Raw genomic sequence first — 19,041 nt, 5'->3', positions numbered from 1 at the left:
AACAAGAAGAATCGGGAAAAATAGAGGGTGAAGTGTTGACATTGACGCAAGCAGTCAACACTCGATGGAACTCCTGCTTAGACATGCTGGAGCGTTTTCTTAAGCTGTCTGCACTTGTAGCTAAAATATTAGCCACAAAAAGTCAATCTAACAAACATACTCCTGACATGGTTGCATCTTCGCAGCTTTATATACTAAAAGACCTTATTGTACTTCTCTGTCCTTTCAAAGAAGCTACTGAAGAGATAAGTGGAGAGAAGTATGTAACGTCTAGTTTAGCGATTCCCATCTGGAGTTTATTGCGTCAAGTCACAGATCAGTCAATTCCATCAACCGCTCGAGGAGAAACTGTGATAAAAGCATTAATGGAGAACTTTGACGAAAAACTCGTGCCCTTTGAAAAAAAACACCTTTCTCTCAACTGCAACAATATTGGACCCTCGGTTTCAACGTCTGCATTTTACATCTCCAATAGCTGTATCAAATTCAATAGCAAAAATAAGCAATGACATCCGATCAGAGCATAGGCGTAGAGGCCAGCGTTCCCCAGACCCACGACCAGTTCAAGCAACATCAAAAACTGGTGAATTATCTATTTAGTCTAGACATGAGACATTGATTAATCCCAGCATGAATAAAGCTGAAATTCCAAGCTCTGGTTCTGTCCCTAATGAGCTGAAACAATATTTAGACCAACCACATCTGGAAAGAAAATCAAACCCAATAGAGTTTTTGGTAAATTGTCGATATTTCATACCGGTTTTATCTGAAATCGCTTTAAAATATTTGATATGTCCAGCATCCTCAGTATCATCCGAAAGGCTTGCTTCGGCTGTAAATTTGGCTGTGCCCGATAACACAAGTCGATTAACCGGAGATCATATCAAAGAAAGAGTACTGTTAATGTCTATCTCTGACGAGTACTGGTTCGAATAAAATTTCAATGAGATACTCTGGCTAAAATTGTTGACTTTTTAACTTTTTCAAATTACAAATAATGATAATCAGTACTTAAATACGTCCTTAATAATATATGAATCTACCAAAAATGTACTTTAATAATAATGAAAATTGTCAAATATGTATTTTAATTTTAGAGAAATTTCCCGAATATATATATTAATAACATATAAATCTACCAAAAATGATGTTTAACAATAATAAAAATGGCCAAATATGTATTTTAATTTGTAACGGGGTAAAAATTTAAATTTACAACTTTAAATCAACCTGATTTCCCGCGGTTGATTAATTACCCAGAGTACCCCATATGCGTTACTATTTCATCGACTTCTCGCCAAGCGCGCCAATTTAAGGGGCTCGTCCCCAAGACCCAATTAGATAATAAGTTGGAGTGGTGGATTTTCCTATAAGGGCCGAAGGATCGCGAACTTAGATTTGATAAGTGAGTGCACGAGGTGAAGACTGACACAGTCGGACGGACCGGCATAGACACCAGACGGGTGACGACCTACATCACTGCAGACATATATTGAGGAGTATTAAATTGTTGGAAAAACGAACGAGGTCAGACGGAAATCGGCAGGAAGGCTGCAGTAAATAAGGACGCCACGATCGCTGGAAAAATTTAAGGAGAGGTAAAGAAATCGTCGTCGAGTGGCCACAATTTATTAAGTAATTAATTAATTAATAATAATTAAGTTGATTCGTGGGCAGTCGCCATTTCCGATTTGATCGTAATAAAATATGAATTCTCGGCAAGAAGGCCAGAATTTAAAATAAATTTACACGCGGTCCGTCTGATAAATTCTCGGCAAGAAGGCCAGAATTTCTTAAACATTAATTTGTAATTGGTGTACATATTACATTAATTGAATCGTGGTCTCAATGCAATAAGGATCCAACTCATGTACAAAACTTCAGGTGTTTTGTAAACCTGTCTAACTATGCTCAGTATCTCCAGGTGAGGGTAAACCCCGACTGGACCACGCAGTGAAAAATAAAAATTAAGAGAGAGATAATTCGCTGTAACTTATACTTATGAAGGGAAATGTCTTTAAATAATTAATAAGTTATTTATAGAAGAAAACGAGTCTGGCATTTATTTAAGACGGGTCGTCTTACAAAAATTTTATTATGACGGTGAACAATAAATTAAAAATGGATGATGAATATGACTCGACAATTTTGACTTTGAGAATGTTTTATAGTGACTCTACTTTATAACATTATCAGTGACTCTATTTTATAATATTTCTCAATGACTCTATCGCAATACTAAAATGACTCTATTACAATTTTAATAATGACTCTATTAACAATATTTTACAACGACTCTATTAACAATGTTACTCAAGAAAAACTCCACTCACTTCACCACTTTTCCTCCAACAACGGTCCCGAGACCACCGCCGATCTCTCCAACCAAGATTCCAATCGATTGCGCTGATCCTCGTCTCTCAGAACCCAATCCTCAGTCAACTAGGTACCAAGTCCACTTCCAGGATCCAATCCTCCAAAAATCCACAGTAATTTATATTTAACCAAAATAAGCTTCCACTCACCACTGGGCTTATAGGCTCTTGGCAATGGCGTGTGTACGAATAACTTATACTGGATGTTGAGTATAAAAATTATATATATATATATATATATATATTTGTATGCGTCCATCTTTGATGAACGCCAAAACCAAGAGGACGTCTCTCGAGAATCGCCGAGCCTCATACCCCTCACTCGCAGGTTGGCCAACGTCTACAAAAACAAAACTGCCCCAAAACCCGACAGCAGTGACCCCAGCGATAAGTGGACTGTTTGTTTATCGGCCGTTGTTGTAGGAGGAGGTCGCTCTCGTTTTGGCGCGAGTCGAATTTAAATTTGAATTTTAAAAAACATAAATTTCACCCCGTTACAAATTATAAATTAAAAAGTTTAATTTCTCGGCAGGAGGGCCAGAAATTAGAAATAATAAATCTAGTCATTAAGGAATTGTTATATAATAAATTACTTAATTTTATTTAATAAGAAAAATATAAAAATACAAAATTTACAAAACTGAAAATTAAAGGAAAATTAAAAGTGCAGTGAAAATAGTGATAAAAGAATAAAGATATAAGTAATTAAAATTATTAGTGATGGAAATCGGTTCTTGTTGGGAAATTCGGTTATTAACGTGAAGACAAATTATAAATGAATAAAAAAGAGATAGCCTCGGTTGTTGGCGTCAGTTTTCCAGTATCAGTAACTTCTTTACTCAAAAACTCGATACTTGAAAAACTGAAAATATAAAATCTTGTCGCGGAAAATTTTAAGTATAAAATTATAAAATAAATTAAAAATTGTCGCGTTAATAAAATTGCCGTTATTAAAATGTAAAAGAATTAAAATTGCAGAGTCGGTAAATCTATAAATTAAAAATTACGGATGTGAATTTAGTCCAGTGGACGAATAAATAAATGGAGATTAATTAAAAGTGTGTGTGAAGTCGTCAGTAAAATAATGAATTGTAAACGCGTGTGTGTGAGTGTGAATGAAGTCCTGGGGACTCGAGTGTTAAAACGTGTGTATGTGTGTGAGGAAAATTAAGTTTCCGGTGGAAATGTTTTAGAATAATAGATCCAGGGGATCTGGCAAGTTGCCAATTTATTTTAATTAAAAGATCCAGGGGATCAGGCCGGTGGCCAAATTAATCGTAAAAGTCCAGGGGACTTAATTTTATTTTATATGATCCAGGGGATCAGGCTGGTGGCCATTTTCGTGAAAATCCAGGGGACTATTTTAATTAAAATCCAGGGGATCAGGCCGGTGGCCAAGTTATTATCGAATGAGTCCAGGGGACTCATTCGTTTGTCTCAATTAAAAGATCCAGGGGATCAGGCCGGTGGCCAATTCGTTATAAAAGTCCAGGGGACTCGTTCGTTAAAATAATAAAAGATCCAGGGGATCGGGCCGGTGGCAAATTTATTATAAAAGTCCAGGGGACTCGTTCGTGTAATTAATAAAAGTCCGGTGGACAAAATTTTAGTTAATTAGTTGTAAGAATAAGAAGTCCGGTGGACACTCTCGCAGATTTGAATCACGGTGGAAACACGGTGGGTTTGTTCCATTGTACCACTGTGATTACGCGGTGAATCCACCGTGATTCCACGGTAGATTTGCCACCGTGTATACACGGTGTTTTCACTGTGATTACGCGGTGGATACACCGTGGTGTGTGTGTGTATGTGTGTGTGTGTGTGTGTGTGTGTGTGTGTGTGTGTGTGTGTGTGTGTGTGTGTGTGTGTGTGTGTCTATAACTTTTTAACTAATGAACCGATTTGGATAGTTGAGGCGACAATCGAAAGAGCTTGTTGGCCATCAACTTTTCTGAAAATGTAAGATCATTTGATCAAGTAGACTCGATAATATTGGCGAATTACCGAAAAAAAAATTTTTTCTTTTAGTTTTTTATTGATTTCTCAGAAACGACTTATACGATCAACTCCAAAATCTAATCAGCTCTAGAACTTGATAAAACGCGTCGATTGCCGCTTTAGCCATCTCAATCGGATAATTCATTCGAGAGTTATCGTGGGAGAAAGAAATGCTAAAATCGGTTTTTTTCAAAAACAATGGGACACAAAAGTATTTTCGAGCTCGAAGAGCTCGAAAATGTATCCACAACAACGTTTTCGAGCTTGAGGAACTCTAAAACAGCGGGAAGTTTTGGGGCTGGCCCGCAGGGTCAACCGATAGACAGATTTTTTTTTCTACTTTTTCATTTATTTTTTTTTATAGTAAAATCATTTTCTATAAAATACAAGCTCTACATTATCATTGTGAAAAATTCTCAGCTCTTTGTAATATGTATATAATATCAAAAAAAATTATAATTAATATTATATTTTTCAAATCATTAAAATGATTATAACTCGGAAACTATGGACTTTAGCGACTTGACTCATAGGACTTTGTTCGAAGGGAATACAATTTCCTACAAAATTTCCATCAACATTTTTGATGTACTTTCATTGGTTTATGTTCTGCAAGCCAATGAACGTCAATTTCATAGAAAAAATGAGTTCCACGACGGACACAAGTGAAACAGCTGAAATTACAGCTAAGTAACTATGGGCACTTTTGAAGAACACCAAATGCCCTACAATTTGCGACCAAAGCCGCCTTGATATCATGGAATGCAGCTGAGTATTAGAACGTTAAATAAAAAAGTAATTTAATTTACGTGTATTTTATATAGGAAGTCTTTGAAATCAAATGGCAAGTACTTAGCATTGGAATTAAGAGCTCATATTTCGTGAGAATTTTTTTTTTTCGATGTAGATTGAGATTTTGCTTGAGCACTTAGAAAAAAAAATTTTTTGCGGAAATGAATCGTGCAGTGTTATATTTTATTTTTCAACCAAGTCATCGTTATTACTTAATAATCTTGATGGGACTGAATAAATCAAAATTTTATTCGATATCATTCATGCAAATATCAAACTTTGTTACTGCGAATTTTTCGAAGTCAACGATTTTTTTTTAAGCATTACTTTTTTTCTCGCCAGATCGCACTACCGCTCATTTCTATCTGAAATTGGATATTTAGTTTATTTTTTTGCTCATAGATGTCATCGACAATGGTGACATCTATCAAACTAAGTGTCCCTGTCGGTATCCATAATCTGTCGGCATTTCCCCTTAAGAGCTCATATTTGGTGAGAATTTTTTTTTTCGATGTAGATTGAGATTTTGCTTGAGGACTTAAAATAAAAAAAACTTTTGCGGAAATGAATCACCCTAGGGTATATACAATTTTGTTTTATCGACAGTGTATAAATAATATGATATATCAATAGCAAGATTAACATTAGTTATGATGATAATATTCTCTATATCTACTCGTCGTTTGATATTCTGATAGGCTTGTTATTTCATATATAAGTACTAATTTCAATTATGATACTTTGATATATCACAATCAAATTTTAGTCTTAGATTATTTTATTAGTGGATTTTATTGAAAGCAAATTATTGCCTTTATCTTTATGGTAGAATTTTTGAGGAATAAAACCATAATCTATCATAATTCTTCGAATAGGATCCGAAATACCATTGGTCCGATAGTTTTAATATATGCATTGGTATCTTTAAATAACGTCAAATCAAAACCTATAATGCATTATCGATAAAAATTCTTCTGAAGCTTATTTAGTTAGCTTCGATTTTTGGCATTATACTTAAAATTTTTTGATTTGTTTTGTTTTATAATCTTGAGAATTTTTAAGAAAATGTCCAAAAAAATTTTATTTCGTTATTAACTTTTATTTGAAAGACGAAGAAAATCAAATAATGAGAAATCTACTTCCATTTCGGCTGCCGAATGGCCTTTTTTTCTTTTATTCTTATTGTTGAGCACAAACTTCCGTACCCTGATGATGATTAAAAACGATTAAACCAGGTTTAATTGTCACAAATCGTTTTGTTTAATCAGGGCATATCAGGTCATATGAGGCTAGATCAGAAAATTTTTTCACGGGAAAATAAGTTTAGTACCTCATTTTTACAAAGTAGGACACATTAATATTGATAATGTCAACGCTTGTTTACGATAAGTTAATATAATCTTATCTATTTTTATCATATTAAAAATGTCTGAGTTCAAACTGATTAATTTCAGTCAGTAACGGAGTTGCTTACTGTCTAGAAGTGAGTTTTTACTGTCGCAAAGTATATTCATATAAAAAAATGCCAGTAAATAATTTTTTTTAACTTTTAATTTGGTTTTCGTAATAATTAGTATAAAATACCCTATGAACTTTATTCATTACAGCGCTTACCATACACCTACCGAGGTTTCATCGCTCCAGTTTTTACACCTTTCAACTACAGGTATAATTGATTATTTGATTAATATCTTTAGTATATGATATTTAATTAATGAATATTTGATAATCAGAAATTCAACTTTAAACTTACCAATTATCCCGAAATACGCTAAGTATTTGGCTGAAAATGGAGTGAATGGCGTTTTGGGTAAAATATTTTTTACTTTATTTGACGAAATCTTTAATCTTCATTTAATTGTTAAAATTACATCAAAAATTTGAGTAAAGAAACAAGATGAAAAAGATAAGTTAGAAAATATGGTTTGTTTTTTTTTCATAATGTAGTCAATGGGACGACTGGAGAAGGAGTATCTATGTCAGTGTCAGAACGTAAACAAGTTGCAGAAGCATGGGCAAATGCCGTAAAAATAACAAAACAACATCTGATGATCCAAGTTGGCGGAGCACCTTTTCCTGACGTTGTTGAACTTGTGAGTAATTTTGTTTAAAATGTTTAGTGAGAAATTTTAAGCTCGGTAAATTTTATTTGGAAATTAAATTTAGGCTAAACATGCAGAAGGATTAAAAGTGGATTCTATCCTATGTCTACCAGAATTATACTTTAAACCTACAGGAATCAAGAATTTGATGAACTATCTGAAGAATGTTGGAGAAGCTGCGCCTAATACTCCTCTGTTGTATTATCATATTCCGATGCTCACTGATGTCAACAGTAACGTTTAATTTTGAATTAAAAATTTATTAATAGTATATTGCGTGGCAAGGGACAAAACGAGACGATTCTAGACGAGGTTAAAGGACACTATCTGAGCCAAAGATAAGGCTGATCTCGCCTTAAGTCTGAAATCGCGTTTTATCCCATGTCACACGACTGTATTTTTGTATCACCTGCATCGACACTAAGATTGTAATACTTGGAGGCAATCAAAACAGTCTAATTTTAGATCGATAGTGCACAAAAAACTTAATGCTCTAAATTTAATATGCAAATGTGAGTGATTTGACAAGGAAACACTCTAAAATCAAGTGTGTAATCGAAATTAACACCCCACCTAAATAACATCGGACCATCGTAATAGTCCGGGAGCCAGCGACAGATTTACATGACCAATTTCCTCTCAAGCGATAATTAGTGGAATGCATCAGAGTGTCGTCTTATAAAGCTTCGTGAACGTCAGCTTGGGTTCCGTGGGTGGGTTGAGCGGTGATAGCCTCCCACGCACGAAAAAAAAAAATATATTCAGTCATTTCCTCCTACCTGAAAACACGGTAAATTGTCGCTAATCCAACATCTTGAAGAAAGATAATAATCAGCTGACTATAGCACGGTGGATTATACGTCAGCTGATCGCTCGAACGCGAAAAAAAAATTTTTACTTTCAGTCATTTCCTCTCAACTAAAAATTTACCTGATAGTAGCTTATACACAACTATGAATAAATATATATGTCAGCTGGCTGTATCCCGGTAGAAAAACCGTCAGCTGATACTTTGAAAGTTATAACGCAAGCGTTAGGTGGGAGCATTTAACGCCTAATTAAATGCATCAGCTGACGAGGTTTCCCTCGACTTACCACCAGCTGATTTTTTTTATTAATTACAGCAGAGTATTAAAAATCAGCTCATAAATTTTTATCTGGGAGGAAATGACAGTTTTATAGGAAATTCAATTTCCTACAAAAAAGGTCCTCAGCACCGAATCACTCAGATTGATATTTTTTGAGATATTAATTATTGAAGTTTACGTAGCATTGAATTCCCATAAAATGTCGAATCAAATCTTAAAAAATATTGATTTTTTATTTGACTAATATCTCAGAAAATATCAATCTGAGTGATTCGGTGCTAAGGACCTTTTTTGTAGAGAATTGAATTTTCTATAAAATTATTATTCACATTTTTTCTGTAGGTCTTGTTGTTGAGAGAAAAAACAAGAATCCTATGAAAAAATTCAGTTCAGCGGTCCGTACTACTCCACCTGTATGAGTTACGACTTCGCGATCATAGGCACTTTTGTAGAGCATTTAATTTAGAGAAAATCGCGATTGTGGGCGAGATGATATCATAAAATGCCGCGGAGTTATAGCAGTTTAAAAAATAAAAACTCAAGTCAACGTGTATTTTAAATGAGAAATCTTCACACGCTGTGGTCGAGTACTTAATATTAATATTAACACCCAATAATTCGAGATACGTCATTTCCTCCCAGATAAAAATTTATGAGCTGATTTTTAGTACTCGGCTGTAATTAATAAAAAAAATCAGCTGGTGGTAAGTCGAGGGAAACCTCGTCAGCTGATGCATTTAATTAGGCGTTAGATGCTCCCACCTAACGCTTGCGTTATAACTTTCAAAGCATCAGCTGACGGTTTTTCCACCGGGGTACAGCCAGCTGACATATATATTTATTCATAGTTGTGTATAAGCTACCATCAGGTAAATTTTTAGTTGAGAGGAAATGACTGAAAGTAAAAATTTTTTTCTCGCGTTCGAGTGATCAGCTGACGTATAATCCACCGTGCTATAGTCAGCTGATTGTTATCTTTTTTTCAAGATGTTGGATTAGCGACAATTTACCGTGTTTTCAGGTAGGAGGAAATGACTGATTATATTTTTTTTTTTTTCGTGCGTGGGAGGCTATCACCGCTCAACCCACCCATAGCACCGAAGCTGACGTTCACGTAGCTTTATAACACAACACTCTGATGCATTCCTCAAATTTTCGCTTGAGAGGAAATGACTGACCAAATTTTCACCTGGCTCCCGGACTATAAGCAATCTTATAACACAGTGTATCTCAACCTGTTCCGGATAGGCTCCTTTTATTGATTAAGTATACTAGAAGATGCACTCGGCCTTCCAGAAGGAAAGATAGTAAATATTAAAAATTGGGGTCACTGAAACTTACAAGAGTGGCAAAGATGAGGAGTTGAAATATTTTTTGTGACTCATGATGAAAAGGAAGCAGGTCTTTGATTGGTTAAAAATAACACTTCAAAGAATAAATATCGCAAAGAACGTTCACATTGTTCGTGAAAAATATGGCAAATCTCAACTTATTATAAATTGAGACAAATCACTTTTTGTTTTCGCGATTTTAACCAGCAACCACCAGAATTCGCGGGTTGAACTCTGGCTTAGGCTGGCCTCTAATAAATATTATTCTACTGGGACAGAGCAATGGGCTAGGATTCTTGCAAAGCAAAGACCCGCACTTATTTAAACACGGCAACGTATGTTAAAACTTACTGACTTACCTCACAGCCTATAAATTATATATTACTTTCTTATTAATACTTGAATTGTTATTAATAATGGTTTTATTAATTATTTAATAATACTTTTCATGAACTATTTAAGAATATTACCAGTAAATTAGGATCTGAATAGGATGAACAATAATAGATAGAGTAAAGGAAGTAATTAGAAAAATATGGATTTATTGCCAATTATAATAAGATTAAGTTACTTACAATCGACGTTTCCGCAAAATACAATATTACGATAGTCCTGGTATGAGTACTGGATCTTTGACAATTATCCACTTGGCGCAGCTTATTTGTAATACACTGAATTGAGTGTTTTCTGGATAATTATTTGTAACGCGAGTATATCGCCGGGAACGTACACTAATATTTAATTTATTTAAACTTTGTTTATAATAATTAATAACTAAACAATAAAATGTAATCGCAAAATAATTGCCAGTAATGTACAGAACATTGCAATTTAATTGTCCGAGTTATAATTAGGTTTTGGAAGTACATTGCCGAAATTGATACTGAATAATTAATAGAAAAGTGCGTCTATATGCTAATTGATCCAGGATCGAAGTAATTGACCGATAAATTTTGGGTGTAGGACTAGCCTCGGGACTCTGTTTCCACTGCACCCGTATGGACATGCGTCGACGTGATAATTAGCCAGAAAACCACGGCACTATGACTTGTGTAGTTTCAGACGGCAACGAGACGGGGAGAATGGGGACCGCAAGGCTGAAGACGAAGACAATTCACATTGTCTCGATGTATATATGACGGTGGGTCCAAAAAATCGACAACTAGATTTTATTTACTAGTGACACTAGCGAATTTCTTGCTAGACATCTCTAAAAAATTCTCACCAAACATAAGCTCTTAAATTCAATAGGGAGGTCTTCCGAATTACAGTTTTCAATTTTTTTCTCAGTTCAATAAAAGAAAATTGACATCTCTGCCATTAATTGACCGCACAGTGAAACTTCCTATACTGTTTCGTAGGAAATTGAACGATCTACAAAAAAGGCATCTTACATTTTTATCGTAATTATTACCATTTAGAAAATATTGACGATTGAAGCTTGATATATTTTATAAAAACAATATTTGTCGGCCTCGATAATAATTATATAAAATGTTATAAATGTAAGAAATAACTAACGCAAGGTTTAAACCAAAGAAGTATTTATTATACAAGCTTAAACCCGACAATATTCAACGAAAGTAAGTAGATATATCTACATCTACTCGACGATGTGACCACTCGACCGTCCAGTACACGGAAAATAAAAAATAGTAGTGGCAACTCTCTGAGATAGTACTGAGTACTTTCTGTAAAAAAAAAAATTCCAGAAAGCGATGTATACTATCTATACTGTATCCACTACTCTCTGGATAGTACTGAGTACTTTCCCAAACAGAAACCACCAATATCTCATATAGTACACTCTTAGACAGTAGTCAGTGGCATCTGTAAAGTAACGAGTACTTTGCCGGAAAGTATAGACGCGTTCCTAAGATATTACAAGATACTATCTGCAGATAGCACGTGTGTCGATCTGTAGATGGCAATGGTTACTGTCTTGGATCCAAGACAGTAAAAGTGAATTACGATTTTGAATTTTATTACTTTAATTAAATTAAGCCGAATCAAAATCAATTAACTTTAATTCAGGGAATAAAGTCGTAGTAGCTAACAATACCAATAAACAATTAGAAACTAATTCACTCGAACAAATTTTTTTTCACGTTCAATTTTATAAAAAGGTATTAATAATAAATTTACTAAATGAATGTAGTTTTTTTTTGAAACGCAAATTATTTTATATTGTTTTAATTTTCAAAGATTTATTCAGCTATTTTTTTTTATTTTCTACAGGTGAATTCTCTTTTCAAAAAAGTATACTTTTTTATAGTTATCTTATTAATTACAAGTTTTGTAATTTAGATTGAAAAATTGTCAGGTTTAAAATATTTCTTTTTTGAAAAGAAAATTCACCTGTAGAAAATAAAAAAAAAAAATAGCTGAATAAATCTTTGAAAATTAAAACAATATAAACTAATTTGCGTTACAAGAGAAAAAAACTGCTTAGTTAATTGATTTTGATTCGGTTTAATTTAATGAAATAATAAAATTCAAAGTCGTAATTTACTTTTACTGTCTTGGATATTCCTGAAAACTTGTTGAGAAAGTACTGGTTACTATCTCAGACAGTATACAGTCCTGTCTTGCGCAGTAACCACTGCCATCTACAGATCGAAACACGTACTATCTGCAGATAATATCTTGTAATATCTTAGGAACGCGCCTATACTTTCCGGCAAAGTACTCGTTACTTTACAGATGCCCTCGCAGATTTGAATCACGGTAGAAACACCGTCGAAGTGTAAACACCGTGGATCCACCGTGGTTACACGGTGGGTTTGTTCCATTTCACCACCGGGTATACACAGTGTATCCACTGTGATTACGCGGTATATCCACCGTGATTCCACGGTGGCTTGACCATTGTGTATACACGGTGTTTCCACTGTGATTACGCGGTGCATCCACCGTGATCCCATGGTGGCTTTGTACTATTTCACCACCGTGGTTCCACAGTGTATCCACCGCGTAATCACAGTGGAAACACCGTGTATACACAGTGGTCAAGCCACCGTGGAATCACGGTGGATACACTGCGTAATCAAAGTGGTAAAATGGAACAAACCCACCGCGAATCAAATCTGCGAGGGTGCCACTGACTACTGTCTAAGAGTGTACTATATGAGATATTGGTGGTTTCTGTTTGGGAAAGTACTCAGTACTATCCAGAGAGTAGTGGATACAGTCTAGATAGTATACAGTGCTTTCTGGAATTTTTTTTTACAGAAAGTACTCAGTGCTATCTCAGAGAGTTGCCACTACTATTTTCCGTGTACAATAGTAATCTCTCTGCCCCTACCTTTGAGGCCCTTGGGTCTCTTTACCTGTGGGGGTAACTGAGGTATCACGTGATAGGGGTGGGTTTGACGTCACAGCCAGGCTGTCCAGGAGCCTAGGTGTCTGGGGCAATATGGTCGCTTCTTACAGTCGGCCTTCCTGATGGTCTTCCGCGTCCTCGCGGTTAAAGGGGTCGACTGCTATCACTCTGGATAGCTCTGCTTCTTGTCAACACACCGGGTTGTCCTAAAATATCATAAGTAGTGTCGCAACTTTTGCCCGTTTAGAAGTCCTAGGGAAAAAATTGAAAATCGTAAAATTTAAAAAATCGATCGCCGTGATTTCAAATAACGAGGCAGCTCATTTCATGATTTATAATATTATATAAAATCCTGCATAGAAAAACAAAGACATAGTTGTTAGGGTGGGTGAAAAAAAAAAACTATTTTTTTTTTTACAAGTGACACGGAAAAATAGGTTGCTAGACACTTTAAAAAAATTCTCATCAAATATGAGCTCTTAATATCAATAGAAAGATGGCCCTCATCGCAGTTTTTAATTTTTTTCTTAGTCCAATAGAGAAAAATTCATCCCTCATCATTAATTGATTGTACCGAAAAATAGTTCGGAAGAATTTTGTAGGAAATTTGATGTTCTATAAAAAAGGTATTTTATATTTTTCCCGTAAAGCTCACCATTTGAATGATATAGAAGATTTAAGTTCGATTATTTTAAGACAAATTTCATTTTTGGTTATGAATTTTATTACTCGACAATAAATAAGTATTATAAAATGCGCAATATAAATTTTTGTAGGAAATTAACTGTTCTATAAAAATGGTGTCGTATGTTTTGGTGATTAAATTAAGCCTTCATCATCAAACTTTCATGTGTACTGATTTTAAGAGTTTTTGATTGGATATTCGAAAAATATCAATTTAATTTATGAATTTCATACAAATTTCATTTTTTGTCATTAATATTTTTATTATTTGACTTTTATTTTCAATATTTTTTCCCAGTAATTCTAAACATTTTATTTTTAATTATTAAAAATCACGATTATGTTGTTTTTTTTCGATAACGTCTTCAAAACGGCTTTAAAAATTTTTCCACTATAGATGGATATTGTCCTAGAGAAAATTTCTTCTCTAGAGAATTTTTGTTTTGTATTTTATTTCTTATTGCAAGTTGTTAAAGAGCATCACAAAAATTACCCTACTTACAACAAAAATTGTTTGAAAATTAATAACTTAGCTGAAAATTGAAATAAAAAATTTTTTGATAACTAATTGGACATTTTTTTTCTCTAAAATTAAAACATATCATAATATATTTATAATGAAAACTTTGCTTTTTCTATTAATAAATAATTAACTAAGTGATAAATAATGTTAAATTAATTTTTTTTAATGTAGGCAAAGGTACTTACACATAAAAGAAAACTTAAAAATATTTTGAAGTTTCTCAGTTGATAAAAACTATAATTCGTGTAAATTTTCTCAAAACTTATAAATTAAATTGATATTTTTCGAATATCTAATCAAAAACTCTTAAAATCAGTACACATGAAAATTTGATGATGAATATCTTTTAAAGGCTTAATGTAATCGCCAAAACATACGACACCATTTTTACAGAGCAGTCAATTTCCTACAAAAATTTATATTGCGCATTTTATAATAGTCATTTATTGTGGAGTAATAAAATTCATAAACAATAATGATATTTGTCTTAAAATAATCAAACTTAAATCTTCAATATCATTCAAATGGTGAGGTTTACGGGAAAAATATAAGATACCTGTTTTGTAGAGCATTAAATTTCCTACAAAATTCTTTTAGAACATTTTTCTGTACAATCAATTGATGATGAGGTATGAATTTTTTTCTATTGGACTGAGAAAAAAATAAAGAACTGCGATGAGGGCCATCTTCATATTGAAATTAAGAGCTCATATTTAGTGAGAATTTTAATAATGTGTCTAGTAACCCATTTTCCCGTGTCACTTGTAAAAAAAAAATAGTTGATTTCTTCGACCTACCCTACTAGTTATGCTAGAAGCTAACAAAAGAACCCGACTTAAAAAATCTGAATTATTCAAACAATAAATTCGAATGATTAAATAAAACAGAAAGATTCAATAAAAAAAATAAGTTCAAAACGTAAATTAACATGACATTCTGACATCCTGAACGTAACAAAAAAAAATATGTGTCAAATAAATAATAATTATCCCATACATTTTCCCACACCTTCAGCCACACATTATCCCACACATTCAGCCTCACATTATCCCACGCGTTCAGCCGTACATTATCCAACACATTTTCCACACATTATCCCACACATTCAGCCATACATTATCCCAAACATTTTCCCACACATTCAGCCACACATTACCTCACACATTTTGCCTTAATTATCCCACACATGTTCCCACAAATTATCCCACACATTTTCCCACACCTTATCCCACACATTCAGCCACAAACTATCCAACACATTACTCCACATATTTTCCCACACATTCAGCCACATATTATCCCACATATTCTCCCACACATTTTACCGCACATGTTCCTACACATTATCCCACTTATTTTTCCACACATTCAGCCACACATTATCCCACACATTTTCCCATACATTTAGCCATACATTATCCCACACATTTTTTAACACATTTTCCCACACATTATCCCACACATTTTCCTACCAATTTAGCCACACATGTTCCTACACATTATCTCACTCATTTGCTCACATATTTTCCTACTCATTCAGCAACACATTTAGCCACACATTATCCCACATATTCAGCCACACATTTTCCCACAAATTTTCCCTCACATTATCCTACCGAATTTCTCACACATTCAGCTATACATTATCCCACACCAACCAGATCGAGGAGGACTGCCTCGGCAACGATCTCTAGACAGGGACGTCAGTAAACTGATCGACCAATATCCTCGTGGATCGTTCGGATAATCGGATAATTAGGACTTTTTCCCCCTCGTTTCTTATTTGCCATAGGCTTGGGATACGGCTTAAGGATTACCTGTACAGCCGGTAATAGCGCTCAGGTAGATTACTAGGTCGCCGGTATCAGTGTTCCTCAATGTAATGTTGGTTTTAATGATGACTAACTACGTATGTAGTAGTAACAGCTTTTATTGCTCAAAGTACCAATGAAAAGGCAGGACCAAGTTAACGTAAATTTTGATCAGAGTCTACGACTCTCTTGGATCTCGTGATCGACTTACGTGGTGCTGTTCTTCATTGGTATTATACATTCATCAATTTGTTGACGATGCAGCTCAGGTTACTCTATAGAAGCGTCGTCGTTGCCCGGGTCTCATGCATCGTCATCTGTTTAGACTATCTGCGGGCTACGGCGACTTACTTATCGCAAGAGACTTCCGTTACATTGTTGGCAGTGGAAAGAAATAATCTCACCAACAAAGTTACGATTTATTGATTGATTCATCATTCTAAGAAGTGTCGATCCGTTTATTCGCCTACCGTGGTGAACAAATAATTCGAGACTTCGAAAAAAAAATTCCTAAAAATTTTATTCAAATATATTTAACCTTTACAGCAAAATTTTGAAGTGCGAGTGAAAAAAAAACAGTCGTTCCAATTCGTTTAAACGAAGCATGCTAATATACTAGAGTGGTCGTTAAAATTAAAATTTCTCAGGCGCCTCATGAAAAGCTTCTTTTTAGTGAAAAAATATCTGGGGAATTTGGTTTTTTTTTTTAAGTAAAAAGAACACGTGCCGCAGGATCAAAGTTCATTTTTCGATACAATCGCGGTTTTTTTCAAATATCTCATGAAATATGCAGATTAAAGCAAAAAATCATAGAAACAATTTTGTAGGAAATTAAATTCTTGACAAAAAAGGTCATATTCATTTTTTTTTTAAAATGCGTATTTATGAAGATATTTTAAAAAAAACTTTTTTTAAATTTTAGTTAAACATTATAAGAATAAGATCTAAAAAAGTTTTTTTTTAAATATCTCATAAAATATGCAGATTAAAGGAAAAAATCATAGGAACAGTTTTGTAGGAAATTAAATTCTTGACAAAAAAGGTCATATTCATTTTTTTTATAAAATGTGTATTTACGAAGATATTTTAAAAACACTTTTTTAGATCTTATCAATTGAGCATTAAAAGGATAACGAATATTAAAAATTACGTTTTTTCTTAAATATAGACAACTTCGTAACTCGTAACATATCAATCATTAATGCTTTTTGTAGTTTCTATATACTTAGAAAAATGTTATTTTCAAAATTTGTAATCCTTAAAACGCTCAAATTATCAGATCTAAAAAAAGTTTTTTTAAAATATCTTCATAAATACACATTTTATAAAAAAAATGAACATGACCTTTTTTGTCAAGAATTTAATTTCCTACAAAATTGTTCCTATGATTTTTTCCTGTAATCTGCATATTTCATGAGATATTTGAAAAAAACCGCGATTGTATCGAAAAATGAACTTTGATCGTCCTGAGGCACGTGTTCTTTTTGCTTAAAAAGAAAAAACCAAATTCCCCACGTATTTTTTCACTAAAAAGAAGCTTTTTATGAGACGCCTGAGAAAATTTAATTTCCAACGACCACCCTATAATATACACTAATTTAGTTAAGATAAGCAAATGACTATATCTTTCAGTTCACATGGGACAGTTCTTAAATTCAATTGGAGATGCAATTCCATCTTTCGTTGGGATAAAATTCACTAGTACAAATCTTGAAGAAGGAGCTCAAGCAGTGCGAGCCAATTCGAAACAATTTGTTGTCTTTTTAGGAACTAACTTGGTACAATTTTTAATTGCTAATATTAAATCTTATTCGATTAAGCCTTTATCTCAATAATTATTATTAATCGATAGTTGATATCAGCTGGATCTTCAGTAGGAATGGATTCATTTATTCCAACAAGCATCAACATGTTTCCGGGACATACAATTAAAATTGCTGATGCATCAAAACAAGGTGACGGCTTCAAAGCCACTGAATTGCAAGAAAAATTATCGCAAGCTGTTATTGCAATATCTAAACATGGTTAACGATTTTAATTTTTTTTCAACATTAATTCAATATGCAATCTACGTATTAGAATTTATGAATGTTTATTTTAATATAAAACAGGTAATTGGGTGACCACAATGAAAGCAGCAATGACGTTATTAAACACGATTGATTTAGGTCCAGTTCGGCTTCCAAATGAACCAATTTCTCCAGAAAGTATTGAAATTATGAAGAAGGAACTAAAATCATTAGGATTTCATTTAAATGAAAGGACGAATTAATTCGATAGTGATTGTTAATTAAAGTAATGAAATTAATGAAAAATAAAAATATCTTCAATTTCATAGTTTTTTGGAGTTAGAAAGAAAATGGCGAGAAAACTTAGTGCTTTGATTTCAGAATCGAATCCTACGGAAACAAATTCATCAAAAACCATGGTTCAATTATTTTTTTAATTAAAATTTTGATCCTTAATACAGCTCTGAAAAATCTCATAAACTTTATCAGACAATAACTATTGAAAATGCAAAGTGCTACGTATGTTTAACTAATCTTTGAACGTGTAGATGAATTAATTCATTCATAAATTGTCGTGTTTATGTTGCTTGCAAATAAATATACTTAATTCATTAACAACGATAACTTTGATCTTGATTCAACTTTTTTAATGAAAAATCAATTAAGGTTAATTATTCGGTAAGCATGATTTCGAGTTCAGCTTACTTGACCCCATTATGTGTTTTCGGTGGCATGTCTAAATACCCGAAGACAAATCACCCGCGACGAAATACCCGCGACAATATACCCGACGACAAAATACCCAATGCTAAAATACCCAACGATGAAATACCCGCAAACCAAAATACCCCCGACAAAACTTCCGCAATCTATAACACACAGTGTGACGCTTTTTGGGACCGAGACAATTCATCCCGAAAATCAATTGAAAAAAAAAAGAAAGGAGAAAAAAATCTGTTTTTTTTTTTTTTTTCGTGAAAAAAGAGTATCTCAATAAGGGGATCCA

General features: G+C 33.5%; 1 protein-coding gene across 1 annotated transcript; it reads left to right on the top strand.

Moving 5' to 3' along the window:
• Positions 1–6,594: 6,594 nt before the first annotated feature.
• On the top strand, positions 6,595–18,659 carry LOC130675516 (N-acetylneuraminate lyase-like). The gene is made up of 8 exons (XM_057481255.1): positions 6,595–6,693; positions 6,773–6,831; positions 6,899–6,975; positions 7,113–7,258; positions 7,332–7,500; positions 17,659–17,804; positions 17,879–18,050; positions 18,138–18,659. Exons 1-8 carry the CDS (start codon positions 6,688–6,690, stop codon positions 18,296–18,298), a joined length of 936 nt encoding a protein of 311 aa, XP_057337238.1. The 5' UTR covers positions 6,595–6,687; the 3' UTR covers positions 18,299–18,659.
• Positions 18,660–19,041: the final 382 nt, after the last annotated feature.

This window comes from Microplitis mediator, chromosome 10 (genome assembly GCF_029852145.1).
Source record: "Microplitis mediator isolate UGA2020A chromosome 10, iyMicMedi2.1, whole genome shotgun sequence".
In the NCBI taxonomy this organism is placed as follows: domain Eukaryota; kingdom Metazoa; phylum Arthropoda; class Insecta; order Hymenoptera; family Braconidae; genus Microplitis; species Microplitis mediator.
The sequence above is the reverse complement of the archived record's forward strand: the minus strand, read 5'-3'. Positions and strand labels throughout refer to the sequence as shown.

Bases quoted from the DNA above. Each gene is read 5' to 3' on its own strand.
- LOC130675516 (XM_057481255.1), top strand. The intron at 6,976-7,112 runs GTAAAATATTTT...TTCATAATGTAG, and splicing joins TGGAGTGAATGGCGTTTTGG to TCAATGGGACGACTGGAGAA. The intron at 7,259-7,331 runs GTGAGTAATTTT...AATTAAATTTAG, and splicing joins TTCCTGACGTTGTTGAACTT to GCTAAACATGCAGAAGGATT.